The sequence below is a fragment of the Lolium perenne genome, unplaced genomic scaffold (assembly GCF_019359855.2).
Source record: "Lolium perenne isolate Kyuss_39 unplaced genomic scaffold, Kyuss_2.0 unplaced35, whole genome shotgun sequence".
Classification (NCBI taxonomy): domain Eukaryota; kingdom Viridiplantae; phylum Streptophyta; class Magnoliopsida; order Poales; family Poaceae; genus Lolium; species Lolium perenne.
This window is the reverse complement of record NW_027248993.1, coordinates 90771-107500: the sequence shown is the minus strand read 5'-3', so window position 1 is coordinate 107500 and position 16730 is coordinate 90771. Positions and strand designations below refer to the sequence as shown.

General features: G+C 44.9%; 1 protein-coding gene across 1 annotated transcript; it reads right to left on the bottom strand.

Annotated features, from left to right (window-relative positions):
- Positions 1 to 10187: 10187 nt before the first annotated feature.
- Positions 10188 to 15733, bottom strand: LOC139834324 (cytochrome c oxidase subunit 2). Its single transcript, XM_071824807.1, has 2 exons — positions 12246 to 15733; positions 10188 to 10993 (listed from the first exon to the last, which is right to left on the bottom strand). Exons 1-2 carry the CDS (start codon positions 12631 to 12633, stop codon positions 10566 to 10568), a joined length of 816 nt encoding a protein of 271 aa, XP_071680908.1. The 5' UTR covers positions 12634 to 15733; the 3' UTR covers positions 10188 to 10565.
- Positions 15734 to 16730: the final 997 nt, after the last annotated feature.

Here is a 16730-nt window from a genome sequence, read left to right as displayed (position 1 = left end):
GCGTCTAGCGAAATGTGCTAGACCAATAAAGAGCTCTTGCCGCTCCACCCGCAGCGCTTCCTGCCTCTCCTCCAAACCCTCTATGCGCTCTCTGGTAGCGCGAATGCGCGCTTCTTTCTTTGCAGGATCCATTGTTCTAACACTTCTCAAAAAGTTGTTTAGCATTCTACGGTGCCCTTCAATCTCATTTTGAAGTTGCTCCATTTCGGTAGCAATTGCAAAAAGTGCGGTTGCAGCATCCATAGCAATGCGTGCTAGTACTCAATTTCTTTGTGATGAAGTGAAGATATCGAGCCTCCATTTATAGAGTGGTAGAGTAATATCGCCATGCAGTACGAATTGCATGGCTGCATGCAGCCTTTATGAACAAACAAACTTTGCAGAGCCGTTTCACCTAATCGATTCCGTCGGCGGATCATCCACGTCACGAATTGAATGGCAGGCACAATTCTTACTAGTTCTCCGCCCTACTTTTTTTCAGTTGAAGACTATCAGGCCTGGAAATGGAAACTTTGGACCCGGGAAACGGTTTGATGTCTCGTACATAGCCAGCCCAGGGCGCTACCCATAAGGGTCACTGTATGTAGGTTTTAAGCTCTAAGGTCCCCACTCATCACAATCGTTGGCCCTCATCCCGCATTGGAGCATAGCGTTAGTATCTTTCGGTGTATCAACAACATAGGCACCTGATCTATTTGAACTGTAAACCATAAAGGCAGTTTTCACATAAGCTGCCTTCCTCCCATCATATCAAACCGACTTTAGGTTATGCGCCAGGTCCCGTTGAAAATAAAGGATCTTCACTATGATAGAAGAAAGTGAAAGCATGCGACGGATCCAACTAAGGACCCCCCATGAGCAAGCGAAGCGGCGTACCCTGTGAATCTTGACTTATCGATCGTCCTGTAATGATAGATAGAGATTATTATGATGGAGTGCATGTACGTGGTGGTGGAGGGTGGCTTAGTATCTACAGCTGGTCTGGATAACTATATGCTTGGTGGCGGGATATGATACTTGATGGATAGACTGCTTGCCCTATCTAATTAATACTTTCTGATGGTCCTATTGACACAGAAGAAGAAGTAAGAAGTGGATTGGTCGGAAGAATACAAAGCGTTCCTTAAAGCGTAGACTGGAACTAGATTCTATCGTAATTGACACTTTCTTTTATGCCCTATTGGCTTGAATTCACCCACTTTTCTTAGAACTTTGCCTTCCTGTTGAGGTGCTGGGTACCTTCCCAAATCATATGAATTCTAAACTTGGGAACAGAACTACTGAATGAACAGAATATGAACAGAATCTGGATCCTCCAAGCTCGAAAGATCCTATTCAGAGGTAAAGAGCAGGCTGAAAGGAACCTACTCTAACAGCTGACAACCTTGAACAGTGAGGTAGAGATGCAGATCTTGGGAAAAGCATGGGGTGGGTACTGGATCAGACTATCGATTCTTAGCCTTCAAGCAATTAGAAGTTCTTGTTTTGGTAGCGCAAATGGCATAGAATAGGGCTGTAGGATTCACTTTTAGTACCAGTTGTGGGGAATCCCATTGCAGAGGTATTGGAACGAGGTTTTGAGTACGGATAAATCTTGAATCAAACTAAGAATAATCTATTTGCATTTTTCAGATTTACAAATTGATAAATGACAGAAATAAGGGAAATATTATCATTTATTAGAAATCAAATGAATAAATGACAGATATCATACTTAGGCAATCAAATAACAACCCTTATTGGGAGATTGGGTTGATGTCGATCTCAATCCAATATTCCCGTTTCAGTGGCACCTAAATAGAGAATGAACCCACGTTTAGGTTGCTTTGAGGGTGATCTATCATAACCCCCAGAAAACAAAGAGAAATAAGATGGGAACTCTAAATAAGGTTCTGACACAGCTGTATTCAAATGGGGCTAATAAGAAGAAATAGGAATTTCCAAAAGGGAAATAAAAAAAAGTAAAGGAAATGAATTCAAGGTTGGTACAAACACCCCTGGCGTAAACCCCCGGAGGGCGTACCCCGTAGGGAGCATCTTATCTCTGCGGGCAAGGACAGCTGAGAAGCACAACCCGGACTTGTGCTTCGAACGGAATGTAGCTCGTTCAAAGCATAAAAGGGATGACGAAGCGGGAGTCATTACCGATGAGGAGTCCCGATTCCCAAGCTCGTAAGCAAAAGGTTGGATGTCACTGGTACCCTTAACCGGCTGGACAAGGCACACCACCCAGGCGTAAATATCGTAAATGAGAACTTCCTTGCGGAGTCGGACCCGGTATCTGCTGCTGATCCCTAGAATCTTGTATCTGCTACAGAACTTTCTAAACGAGAATTCTCAGTGGAGAGTAAGGCAAAGCATCGGAGAGGATTGGCTGGCATGGCAAGGTGAGAAGTCAACAATACAATACGTTGAAAGTTCAGCCTTGCTCCTATCTGCCAATATAAGCCCCTACTGAATGAAGACACCTTTAGTATCGGGGTTATGCCGGTTTTCTGATTGGAATCAATGAACCAAGCAAAATTGGCAGTTCCCAAGGCGTTGCGCTATATTCTTATCTATCATCTTCGAGATAATTCGTCTGTTTTACTGGACGGAATTTGAATGGATTAGAACGGATTAGGTTTTACTAACTTTTACCCTTTACTAAGGAGCCATAGTTCTTCATCCAAGAAAGCCTTTCTACTCTAAGCTCAACATTCCTAGCCCGGTATTAAAGGAAAACTCAGAGCTATTTGACACAATTCATATAGGAAGTGCTCTCTTAAGCGACAATCTCCACGACCGACTGACTGGTTGTTTGATTCGACTATGACTGTGCCTATAAGCAAGGAATGACACTACGGCTTCGCCTTGTGGAATATCTACCAAACAAATCTGCTCTATTGTAGTTACTTGCGCTTCGCTTAGCTGGCATTCACGTCTTGTGGAAAGAGGAGCAAAGGGAGATCCAGTGTTGGAAGATCAAGATTGTGTTCACATGCTTCTTGCTTTCCTTCAGGCAGCACCGGGGTACGATCGACACCAGATAGTAGTTTAAGGTTCTAAAATGGGAGAATCTTGAAAGCAACCCTATATCTACAGGATCAAGAAGAAGGGAAGTCTTGTAAAACATCACCTGTAAGGAAGACTACGAGCTTATCCTACTTCCACGGAGGTGTCACTCGCATCTGTCTGATTAGCTCATGGTTTTGAGCTTGACAAAATAATACCTTCTCTCTCTTCTGCCCGGCCTACCAACCCAGACTTTCTAAGATCAAAAAACAACCTCGAATGGACATATTTCCTCCAAGGGAGGGAGAAGGCTCGGTAGTTGAAGAAGCAAGCAAAATAAATAATACATGAGATCAATAAAAACAGCTACACATGCCGGATGACCCACCGAAGGAGGTAGCGGAGAATGAGATAACAGCATCGGGGTCGTGGAACTTAGAATCTTGCTTTAGGCACCTCCACTTTGAGTGTTAAATTTACTTCTTTGGAAGTACCTCACTCAAATGTCACAATGCTGGGATGGGCTATTGGTCCTCCCTTCTGGGCCTGCCTTCCAATCAAGCAGCAAACCAGGCTCGAGAAATACCAAACCCTATTTTTCTGTTAGTCAAATCCTGCTTCGCCCCAAGCAAAAGAAATTGCCCGGTCTTCGCCCTATGTACAAAACCGATGGAATCAGCTGAAGCAGTTGATATGACCCAAGTCTTGAACACCAGTCTGCACTTTAAGCAAATGAAACAATCTAAAGATAAAAGCCGGGTCCCTGTTCTTCTCTTTTCTCGAGAGAATTGGGTATTCGATTTCTCTTCAGAGCCGTTCGAGTCAGTGTTTTAAAAAGCATAGGGTAGGCCTCGACAGAGGGCCCCATTGCTATTAGTTCTAAATATGTAAATAGTAAGAATTCTCGCTACCCGTGTTCCCAATCCAATGAAAAAGTGGCTTTCCTGGTGGACGAAGTTCGGCTACCACCAGGTGATCCGTTACCTAGTGCCGATGTCGGATCTGGCAGCTCTGACCATAGACCGGTCTCTCTGTTAGCTTCATCCGATGGCTCTACTGGGGCTTCTCTCCCAGCCATCGCTCTTAAGCCTCCATTTAGTTATAAAAAGCGCCTTCTACTTGCACTCATGGGTGCTCAACTTGAATTGAAATCTGTGCGACATAAATAAAATAAGAAGTGGTTTTGTTTTGTTGCACCGGGCGGGTAGACCAATGGATAGCATATGTTGCCGCCATCCGTCTGCGGTGTCTGACATCTCGGCCCTCAACCAGCGTCCTCCACACTTGCGAGGGGCTTGTACCGAGCTGTGCATCAAGGAAATCCGCAGCAGGGAAGTACATTTAAGGATTATTGCACTAAGCGCCTCCGGGTTCTGTAGGATCCGCCATGCTTGCCTCGCAAGCAGAGATAAGTTGAACAGCTCGATGTCGCGAAACCCGAGACCACCGGAGTACTTTGGCGAGCACATTACCTCCCTGGAAACCGAGCTAGGCTTTCTGCTGCCATGATTCAACTCATGCTTTTCTTCTTCTGATCTGATCGGTGTAAATGCCCTAGAGGGCAACCCCATGTTCGATTCAATAAAGGGTGCCGTACTGGGCTGGCCCGCTTCTGAGAAGCCTACTGATGTCCCAACTTATATAACAAAAAACGTATTCTAACGCCTGTATTTAGATAAGAAAAGCGAGGTTTCAATGGCTTGGAAGGGAATCTATCATCTGTCGGTCTAATGGGGGTTATAAGATGGATAATCTCACCAATGCTCTCTGACACAGCATACCTGCTATCCAAAGACCCCACCTATAATGTCAAGATAGCTCTGTCAACCAACGTTGTTTTATAGATCCAACCTTACCAGATGGTATGGTGTTTCTCTTATCTTCTCCTGAATGGGTTACTTAACCCTAGCTATACAGGTGGGGCACAAGAGACGGTACCAAGAGCTGGAGAAGCACCTGGCCCTGTACCTGTGCTGATTGAGTTCGAGAGCACCGGTATTTATTGCATTAGGACTGGTCTTGCATTGCGAGAGCTTTTAGGAAGACGAGTAGCTCTCGAGTACGTTTCTGTTTCAGCCACTCCAAATGAGCGCGTTTCACCATGCTCCACCAACTGTTCCAAACTGGCATCCTTTCCTAAACTCAATGAACTAATTTCGAATTCTTCCCTGCCCTTAATGAATTGATCCGTTGGCGGCTATAGCGAGATCTGGGTCAGAGTCTATCTCCCCATCCCTCCGGCGAGGTAGCAATGAGCTATCAAACGCCAATAGAGGACAGATCCAGTTGTCCGTTTGTTTCAGCACCACAATCTTTGTTCGTTCCTACAGCATCTAAATCAGCACTGGGAGCGGTTCCAGATGCACTTTCAGGTGAAGTCACATCAGACGTTTTCGAGGATGTTCTTGCACATTGCTGGGGTATCGAAACCCGTGAAACCGGGGCTACTGCCATTACAATCTGATCGAAGGGATGGCATTAGGTAGACAACAACCTCTCTTGAGCGCCGCCTTGATGGCTTTGTGAATGAAATTCGAGTAGATGTTGTTTCATCCCGCGTATGTCTATAATCTTGTTAGGATTCGTCTATTCCAGGTCAGGAAAGAGCTTATGTAAACTATCGTGATAAGCATAGCCTTCGCCCCGCAGAGTGCTATATCAATGGTTCACCAGGCTCAATTCATTAATGGCTTAGGGCCGGTCTTCAGTAAGTCAATCACCTTCGGGTGGAGGGGAAAGCCCTACGTCAAGGTCAATGGATTCACCTACCCCAGTCTCTGAACTTTCTATACTTTCTTACCAGTGTTCTTCTCAACTAAGAGAAGGGCGTGCAGTGGTATTATCTTCCTTTTTCTTTTTGCATCTTTGAATCCTGGTGTGTTGGTTAGTACCGAAGCCTCTTGGCTAGTACAGAGTCGTGGTTTGATATAGCTACTAGAGAACCTGGAAGCACTCTCTGAAAATAAGTATTCTTCATATGACATGTTAAGAGACAACTCCTGGTATGCTCATTTCATTCCTCTTGGTCAGCAAGACCTAGGTCTTCACTTTCAAAAGTGCAGAATTGATGTATCAAAGGCATTTCAAAGGAACAGAGGGTCCATCTTTGAAGTGAGAGACAATTGGTTTCAACTGTGTCGTAGGGGTTGTATTCTTAGACCAGCCAGGCGGGAGGAACCACTGTCCTGGGTATTGAGCATGTGAATCATGTTATTTTGTAGGAATAGAGATTCTCAGCCATCATATCTTGTTCACCCTTGGCCATGTCTCCTTCCGAGAATGAGTTGGTTTGGGGAGATCATTAGGTTACTGAGATCGAAGTAGTGAGGCTGCTTGAGTGCCATCGAAACCCATTAGCTATTGCAATGACATAGCGAGAGTAGTAGTTCGTTCAGCACCCGATTAGGTATCTGGAAATAGTTCCTTAGCTCTTTTATAGTTCGTTAATGACCTCAGCGGTTGAAATGGAATTGGATCCCGGCTTGTTAGTTAATAGAATCTAAATGACCTTGACTCAAAGAAAAGCAGCTATTCTTGCTGAGAAGAAAGACAGATCTGTTTCATAAATATAAGAACACCCAATACAGCCAAGAATACAAGTGAAAGGGAGCAAAATGAAGAAAGAATTTCTCTTGCTGGCTGAGTGCCTGGCAAGAAAACAGGAAGCTAAAGCTGAGGCTACTAAGCATGAAAAACTGGCTGCAGAGGCAGTTCAAAGAGTTCGAGAATCTCAAGCCAGAAGAAGAGCTCAGACTGAAGCAGCTGAAGGTGCCAAGCAGTGCAAGGAAACAGCTGAGAAACTGAGGCAGTTGAAGGCCTCAGTGAGTGGGAAAAGAGCTGAAACAGCAAAACAAAAGCAGGAAAAGGAACATCTGATGCTCCTAAGTTTAAAAAGAGAAAGATTAAGAAGAAATCTGCAGTGAGGGAAAGGGTGAAGAGAACCTATGATGAGTCTACTCTACCAGATCTTCCCCCTCTACCCACAATGGCCAAAGGAAGGAAAGGCATAAAGAAGGTAACAAGAAGAAAGCCAGTCTCAAACCCATTTCTTGAGCCTGATTCACCTACAGTGCAGGAAGCTGGAGAAGTGGAGGTGCCGTCTTCCTCTCAAACCAACACAGCCTCAGAAGTGAACATAGAGTCAACTCCTGACCAAGCTCAAGAGTCACCTGGAGGTGCTCCATTCTCTGCTGATATAACAAAGGCATCTACTTCTTCACCTCCACCATTGACCAGCTCAGGTGCAGCTGAAGCAACAACATCAATATCTCCAGCTGCACACTCACAGATGCCAGCAAATGAGCTAGATACTCATGAGGAGGTCAATGCACATGAGTCAAATGCACAATCTGAAGGAACTACTGAGTCACAAGAAAGGGAAACTGCAGTAGACCCCTCTTCTGGATTGCCACCACCCTCTGCTCCTGCTCCAGAGCTATATACTGAGGAACAACTAAGGAGATCACCTCCAATAAATTAAGAGGCTTTATTCCCATCTACCTCTAATCAAGAAGCTGATCCAGCTGATGGTGAGCTGCCCGCACGGTCTGCTTCTCTTCACCCCACACCGGCTGAAGAAGAAGCATCTGAAGCCGAAATAGCAAACACTGGAGCAACACCACAAGACACCTCTGAACAAGCTGCTGTAGTTCAGGAGAATGAAAGGTCAACTCAACCAGTCTCTCCTCCTTCTCCTGCTGATGAAATATCATATGAAGGACAAGCAGCAAATGCAGCACACTCTCATCAACATGAACCCACAAGTCAGCCTGATGCATCTTCTAATGATCAAGAGGCTCAGATGATCTCAGTTGCTGAGCATGCTAGCTTGCCAAAGTGTTCCTCAAGCTTAGCAACTGAAGATCTTCACAAGATGGACAAAGTGTAATTTACAAGGATAAGAGGAGAAGACCCATTCTCAAATGAAGATGGATCAGCAAAAGAGAAATCCTGCCCAGACCCACGTTTCCATGATATGTTGCAATTCCATACTTATCATTCAGTCTACTCCAACAAGAAACTGGTTCAGCACAGATGGGCAGATTGGTCTCACATCAGCAAGCAAGAAGATCTGAAATCAGTCATTCCCTTATTTGAGTCCTGCAAGCTTACTCAATTTTATGGATTTCAGCAGAGATATGATGAGAACATCATCAGAGAATTCTATGCCACTCTCTACATCCCTGAGGACAAAATGAAGTTGTTTTGGATGTTCAGGGGTTGAAAGTTCTCTTGTAATGCTAGAGAGTTTGCCAGTGTGTTCAATCTACCATATGGAGATGCCTTGCCCCAACTGCACTTATTTGACCAGATGACTGACAAAGATAAAAGGAAGTTCTACACACGAGGGGCAAAGAAAATAGGATTTGCAGCAGAACTCCTTCCAGTGCCAAAGACAGCAAATCAAATTGCTAGAACAACTTTCCATCCCAAAGCTGGTAATCCAGATCAGAGTTCTAAGTTTGGATGGCATGTAATGGATTTCATTATGAAGGGTCAGGAGTTTTATGTTGTAAACTTCATCTTCAGAGAAATGGATGACTGCAAGAGGGACATTGTGAAGAATCTGTACTTTGCCCCATATCTTATGAAATTCATTCTTGATAAGGCGCAAATGAGTACTGATGATCTCAAGTTAGTAGCTCATCCATCATACCAGCCAAGAGGAGATAAACAAACCTCAACACACTCTTCTCCTCTCAGGAAAAGAAAGACAACCTCTACTGTCTCTCCTCAGGAACCAGCTGAAGCCTCAGTGCCAGCAGAGACAGCAACAGCAACAACGGCAACATCCTAAGCATCAACAGAAGCAGAAAGTAGCAGTTCAGATAGTGAGGAAAGTGGCAGCTCAGGAACCTACAAGCTTATTAAGATCTTCATCAACAAAACATTTCCTGATGCCATGAAGCACATAGCCAACCAATCTGCTACTCTGAGCCATAAATTAGATCAGCTATCATCTATTGGAAAGATGAACTCAGTTAGGATAAGTAAGATTGAAGCCACTCTCAGAGGCACCCCTCCTGCTGATCCCGGTACGGAAACAGAAGTTATCCGAACCGAGCACTTCCCGTCGACAGGAGAACCCGAGTGAAACCAGATAAGAGTTCGCTTTCGAAATACGACAATGGCAAGTCTCAATCAACTGTCATTAGATCAATAGTAAACAGGAGATTGCTTTGCGTATCACGGATCGAGCACACAATAGAATGCTCGAACTACACTCTCCTAGCATCAGGCCTATGGTCCATCCAAGGACAGAGCTGTAATCAGCGCCTTTCTCAGATCTTCAGATAGACAGAATTCGTCGTACACGCTTAGCCATCTCGCCCGAGGGACCCTTCTCCATAGTCCCGGCATTTCTAGTTCCGGCTAACCAAGGCACGAAAGGAAGCACTCTCGATCAAGACCTAAAAGCACACCCTCGAACTGGCATTCGAGATACCCAAAGAAAAGGAAGTTTTGTTTAATACAAGAGCTCCTGCCTTTCACTTTCATAGGAACCCAGTCTTGTTCGAGTCAATCTTATTGATGGTTAGAAGCAGAGTTCACGCTTTGCTCTAAACTGAGGTCTAGCCAGTAGATAGTAGAGAGGAGGGCTAAATCCAGGTTAATGTCCCGTCGCTCAATCCATCTATTTTTCTTTCGCGCTAGTGAACTCTGGCAGTTGGAGGAGGGAAAGGAGCATACTTTTCTGACGCAAATAGAAAGTGCGAACAAAGTAGTCAACTTACTGAATCACCAGTGCTCTCATCTTTTTCTTTTGAAGTGTTCTCATCTTTGTTCTTCAAAAATAAGGGAGGAAAGGAAGGTGCGTGCCTCCAGTATAACACAGCAAACGAAAGTATAATGAAAAACGGAATGACACACGTAAATATATGACTAAATACAATTGCAATTTGTTCACTAAGTTGTAGCATAGTAATCATAATGACTCTTATAACTAAACCAAAGAAATACAAACTCTCTTTCATTTTCTTTTGACTTTTGCGCTAAGGATAAGGGAACTGAGAAAAAAAGAGCTGGCTTGGCTGGTACATCAAGCATATGACATATTGCTTGTTCGGTGTGGTACACATATCTGTCAATGTCAATCAAGTAAGAAAATGCATTCCCACTGTCTGAGGAAAAGGTGAAGAATTGCAATTTATTGAGCTTGTAAGGCCCGTTGAAGTCCCCGAGAAAGGGTATAAATAGGGCTATAAGTAGGCCGTTTGCTATTGCAATAAGGGCTGCTCGCCTTTCCTTTTGACGGCTTGGCTTCCTATCGCTCCTATGTAGTGGTCGGCCTTAAAAGGAGTCTTCCTACCATACCATCATGCATGCCTATGTTATAGTGCGTTAAGCTTCGCCAGAAGCAAGCAAGATGATGAAGCGAAGCTTCGTAGACAAGGCTCGTTCCGTGCTTGACTTACGAGCTCGTGTAGTAAGGCCTTGCCCTACTTCAATAAGGGCTTATGCACTCCACTCGTAAACGAGCGTTAGAGCTTTTTGAGCGAGCGAGCGAAGCCTTCCTGGAGCTTCCCCCTTCCCTCACCCGAGAATTGCATTTCCGCTTCAGCTTCCCCGGTTTAGTTGGTTTGGAGGATTAATTGATTGGATACCCAATCCGCATAATCTTTCAAAGTCACTGCTTCTACGACGATTGGCGTAAAGGCATGATTAGTTCCACGAATCTCACTGCACTGACCATAGTAAACTCCTTCTCGTTGTACCGAGATGGAGGTAAGATTTGAACGACCAGGTACAGCATCACATTTGACACCTGAGGAAGGTACAGCCCAACTATGAGGTACATCAGCGGGTGTTACAATCATACGTAGATGAGTTTTGGCTGGTACAACCACTCTATTGTCAACTTCTAATAAACGTGATTGACCCAATTCTGGATCATCTTCTGGAATCGTATAACTGTCAAAAGTGAGTGACTGTTCATCGGAACTGTTATAGTCCGAATACTCATAAGGTTGGGTCGACGCCCGCCTCCCCCCAAACTTGACTTGCAAGTTTCCCCGCAAAAAGCTCTCCACGCCTACTCTTATTTATAAAGAGCACTATTCTTCTTTAGTTAGGTAGTTCTCCCCCCTCTATGAGACCGTAAGACCCCGGTGGAATCGAAGGCCCGCTTACTAATAGGCAAGAGGGGACCCTTTCTCGCCCAGCCCTACCTACATCAGTGAAGCTGGAACCGAGGAAGACAATGTTCAACACACATGAGACAAAATGAAGGTATGGGACGGCCAGTTCACCACGGAAAGCGAATTCGATCCTTTAGTTTTGTAGTAGTAGTCTTCTTTGTTCTAAAAATGCGCAGTGGAAAGGGATGCTAGTCGGCTTTGGCGAAGTTGTAGGCCCCAATAGATCAGATCAAGAGTGATTCCTCACCTATCCTGCCAGGGGCCAAGTCGAAGGCTCGAGTATAGATTCCCTATGCTCATGTGAACGGCCGGCCCGTAGATCTAAAAGGATCCATAGGCCTGACCGGAAAGTCTGTTTGTCCACGAAAAAAACTAGTTCATGAGACCTCGAATTCCCACGTTCCAGCCTGCATTATGCCAGCAGGTCCCACCCCCAATTTATTGAGTCACCCTTATCTCAAAAAAAAGGACGGAGTCTATCTAGATCATAGGATCACTGTATTCAGAGGTCAATTCTCTTTCTTTGACCTCCCACCGTTCACGACATCCCTTGCTTCTCGCAAGAACGGCTCCTCGGTGGAGGAGTAGAAGCGCTGGTCCCCTTCGGTCAAGTGCTTGTGCGTGCTCTTACCTACCGTAGGACCTCCGTCCCCGAAGCGAAGAAGGAGGAGCAGGAACAACAGGTTGTCCTCTCTTGGCCCGGTAGTTCCGCAACTACTACCGTGGTTGTTGCCAACGGGGATCCCCCATTCCGAAAGGTAACGGGACCGGCCCTTAGGTCCAAAGTTGTATGCCACTGCTGTGGTGCCGATAGATTCACTACTGAAGCCCCGTTATCGGACATTGCAGGCTTAGCATCTATTTTTCGTATATCGCTCCACCACACCGAGAAGAGGTATGTGTACCTCCAGCAATAACAAGAATGGAACCATAGGCTCCTATGCTGGGAGCATTTCGGGGTATAGGTCTAACCACCTCAACTCCCCGTTTCTGGCATGCTATAGTTCTTTTAGTCTCTCGACGACGGGAATGGGAGATGACCGGTAAGCCAGATGCTTCGCGAACCACCGGTACATTTCGTTGCACTTAAATCACCCTCGTTAAGAGGCGCACTCCGATACCATTGATGTCCAATAGCTTTTATAGTAATGGCTGGATCTACTAATACCCCGTCCATTGAGTATAACAGAGCAAACGATGGTATAGCAATGAACAAAAGAATGACACTTGGAAATATGGTCCGAATAATTTCGATAGTAGTTCCATGAACAATCCTTTGCGGGATTGGATTAGTTTGCTCGTTGAAATGCCATAAAGCGCGAACCAACATCCGTGATACGAAAACCAAAATAAGAATGAGGAAGAAAAAGATATCGTGATGTAAGTCAATGATTCCTTGCATCATAGGTGTTGCTGCGTCTTGAGATCCTAATTGCCATGGTTCCGCAGCATCACAAAGAGCGATTGTGAGGAATCGACATTCTAATGAACGAAGAATCATTGGAATTTCCCATCTTTTGAAGCTCTGCTCCCGAGGAGACTGATCTTGACGTCGGCGTTGGTTTTTCCAACGAAAAACAAGAACATTCTTTCACGAACTTCCATGACAAAATGCTAGTTGCCTTGTAACGCATACACTGGAGGTCCCATCGACGAAGGCCACTATACGCGTTTTCTGAGGAGCAACATGAGACTTTCTTTTCCTCTGGCTAGAAAAGAAAGATGTTTCAGTTCGACCAGGCATGAAGCTTGCACGATGAACAGATTGTCCTCAACTGCGCGTATCTCTTTTCTTCATGGGCGAGGCACTTCTTTTCTCTAGCATGCTGTAAGGAATCACCCCCACTGGGTCCACCTTGCACTTCCAATTAAGAAGCTAAAGGCAGTGGGACAGATAGACTAGAATGGGCTGGTTTTTCAAAAGACTTGAACACCCATCCGATATAGACTCATCGAAGGCAATGCGATAGGTCGTAGCCTGGGAGATAGGGGTTGAGCAACCAAGCGAACAAGGGCTCGTACTGTCGGAGGGTCCACAGGTTCCATTCTTGATCTGATTTCTCGCTATCTTATTCGGTGGTACAAAACTAAATACGACTCCTATTCTTGCCCGATGTAGGTAGCCACGCCCACTCTAATTCCATCCAATGTATACCACACTTTGGTAGAAGTTAAGCGCTTAAGCAGCTCCAGAAGCTGCAGAGAGGTGAAAGCTGGAAAGCCAATAGCCAGAATTCTTTTGGCAATAGTGGAATAGCCAGCTAATACTGGTGCAAGCTCGGGTATCGAGCAACACTACCTAGTAACCATACCATACCATACATCTACTAAACAGAGGATGACATAGCCAATAAAGGATTGGTAATTCCTGTCAGAACAAGAATCAGAGGAATCGAAGCAATCATAAAAGCAGGAAATTGCAATGCCTTCTCCACCCCGTGTTGATAAAACAATTGTATTTAGCGCGCCTCAAGCCTCCTTCCTCGGGGTAGGTCCCGCGTATGACCCAACCCATCTCCCCGAAGGCAGGCAGGTTCGGAAATAGCTTGCGCAGAAGCGAGAACCCCAGGTCCATATCTAAAAAAAAATATGTAGTTTTTGTAAGCGAGCTGAGGAATAAAAGTAAGAAAGTGGAGCATAGCGTTAGTATCTTTCGGTGTATCAACAACATAGGCACCTGATCTATCATGCAAAATACCCCCAATATTCAATCCAAGGAAAGTGAACCTCTAATTAAGATAACATCCGCCATCGTTGCCTGATTTTATTGGTAATGATGCAGCACCTGGATGCGGTGTAAGACAACCTCTTCATGGGCACCCTCCTACTTGACTGCTTGCCTGATAGCCTGAATGCCTGATAGTCTGATGTATAGTTTCAAAAAGCTCTCGGACAACAATCTAGGTTCTTTTCTGATCGAAGATGATCCACTTCCTTACGATATTGATTCGTTATCCACAAATGATGGAACGACAAATAGTGAGGATGATGAGGAGAGTGATAATCAAACTCGTGATAGGAAGGTACCTGACGTGATAAGGCTACTAGTGCCCTCCACTCGTGCCTACTTTCACTAACCTATAGCTATTGCATGCAAGCTCAATCTTCTATCTCGCATTGCTACGCGCTCGAAACAGCCAATTCGCTCGTATAGCTAACGCAACCCATAGAGTTTGGGGAGTGCAGGGAGTATGATGGACGAAGGAGTGAGAACGACTGACGATAGAGCTGGGGCAAGCCTTAATTCCTTCTCCTTTCAGTCGAGCATACTTTCGTTCCTTCGACTGCAAGTTATTCTCGAACAATGGGGTTCTCTAACTGCCTATTTTTCCCTATCCCGCAGCTTCTTCTGGCAAAAGCCACTTTGGGCATGTCCCAACAGAATTTCATTGCCTGGACTTAGCCTGCTTGCAGCCAGACTTACTATAAAAATAAATAGCTCCTGTGATCCTTCTCCCGTGAAAAGTAGATACTAGATCAATATGATACTCTCATCTCAGGAGTCACTTCTTCCATTATGCTGATCTCTAGGTCCCATCGCATACGTTCCAGCATCATCGTAATAGTATGGTCCCAGGTGTCCGAGCTATGGATCAAGATCATATTTAGTCACATTTCTACCGGTGCACTTCTCATGAAATAATTCCTTTTCCAATGAAAGGAAAACAAGAACTCGAATACTCGTAATAGCGATCCCGATCCACCTACTTTTTTTTTCTATTCTTTTATTCGAAACGTGCTAAAGCACAAGCCATTTTTATGCATGGGGCATAAGAGTGGACAATCTATGTTATCGAAGGAAGTAAATAACAACACTTCAGCGTTTCGGTCTACCCACCCTCATTCAGTAAACCAATAGGATTGCTGCATTGGAATTCGAGTTGGCCAGGTCCTCTAAAAAGAAAAGAAGAAACTACTTAGAATGCCTACTAGACTAGCTCGACTCGTACTACGATCTTTTTTGTTTTGTTTTTGGCCATGATTGTGCTGCTCCTGTGAAGGCTAGTGGGAAAGCTCACCGTTCGTTGTTATGAGTGGGGGCCTTGTATCTGTATTCGGATCAGCTCCTTAACATAGTTTCCTGCTTGAACCCTGGCTGGGAGCTGGGAGAGGTGTCCCACTACAGGTGCAAATAAACCATTTGACCTTTCAGGGGAAAGGAAACAAACCACTCAATAATCGGTAGAAATTCCTCCTACTGAACTGAGCCAATCTCTCTCCTTTTGTCTAGTTAGCCGGTTCAGATTGCAGCTTCCTATTTTCCGATTCTTGTTTCTCTTCCATCGAGAAGCCATTCTTCATAAGTCAATAACTGGGAGCCAGTGTCATTAAGTGGCCTATCAGAATACAGGTAGCAACCATACGCACTTGGCTGAGAAATCCTGCTCATAAGCCAGGTCTGTGTGCCGAGTACAGCCGTTGCCTCAGGGGAAGCGAACAAAGTCATTGGAATAGTTTATTTATAGGGGTGGGTCCTTCTCTTATCATTTCAAGATCGATCATCTCGAGTCTCGGGCTGAATAACCTACTCTTCCTCCGATCTGTAAAGATGAATTTCCATACCTTGTTCTTATATGAGTTTCATGAGTACGATCTAGACTATACTTATTTTATCAGGTTTTTTGCGCATAGCGAGTAGAGGAATCGTTTCTAGTTTTGGAACCACCTGAACAGGAATCGCTGATCCACCTTCACTTGTTTCCTCTGGCTTCGATTCTTTTATTGTATAGTGGACGACTTAGGAGCTTTAAAGCCGCACTGACCCTCGTGAAGAGCTGGGACCCACCTACTATAGATGGGCCTCGTTCCTTTATAATACGATCTAGCTTGTGAATAAGAAATCCATCATCCTCAAATTATGATAACTGCCTTCTAGCCGCAGCCGGAGCTACTTCTAATCCGGAATCCAAAGGAGTCGAGCTTTTCGTACTACCATCGCCCGGGCATCGCTTTCTTCCCACTGCTTTCGTCCAGTTTTATTGCTCCTCCTCTCAACTTATTGTTCTTGTGAATACCGTACGTAGTAGTTCTTGTGAATATCAATCTAGGCGTAGGGCTAGGCTGGCTTGCAAGATTCGCTTCGTGCCGTTGGCAAAACACTGGTATATGCTTCGCCCTTCTCTTCCTTTAAGTTTAAGGGGCAGTTGAGCAACCAATCATACTACGTAGTACGGGAATTGTAGTTCACAAGTGAAGCCTCCCATGAGTGACTAGTTGGGTGGTATATTCTAAATGGGTCAGTTATAAACAAATCCGTCTTTTACGGCCGATTGAGACTGTCTTCCCTAGAAATAGAACGCTCTTTGACGAGAAAGCCGTCTAGCACCTGTAGCTGGCTTGCTTCACGTCCCGCTGTTTGCTTACGAGTTTGGTAGCGAGCCGAGGCAGACGTTTGTAGATCTTGCCTCGAAGCCTCTTCACAGTTGATAGCATCACCTGCGAGGTATCAGCCTTGCCCCTCATCATTCTTTGAGAATCATAAGGACCCATTCTGGTAGTGCGAAAATCTGCTGCACTGTCTTCACTGCCAAGCTCTAGTAATAGAAAATCAAATCAACTATCTAATCGAGCATCAATCCTAGGAATTTGCTCCTCACG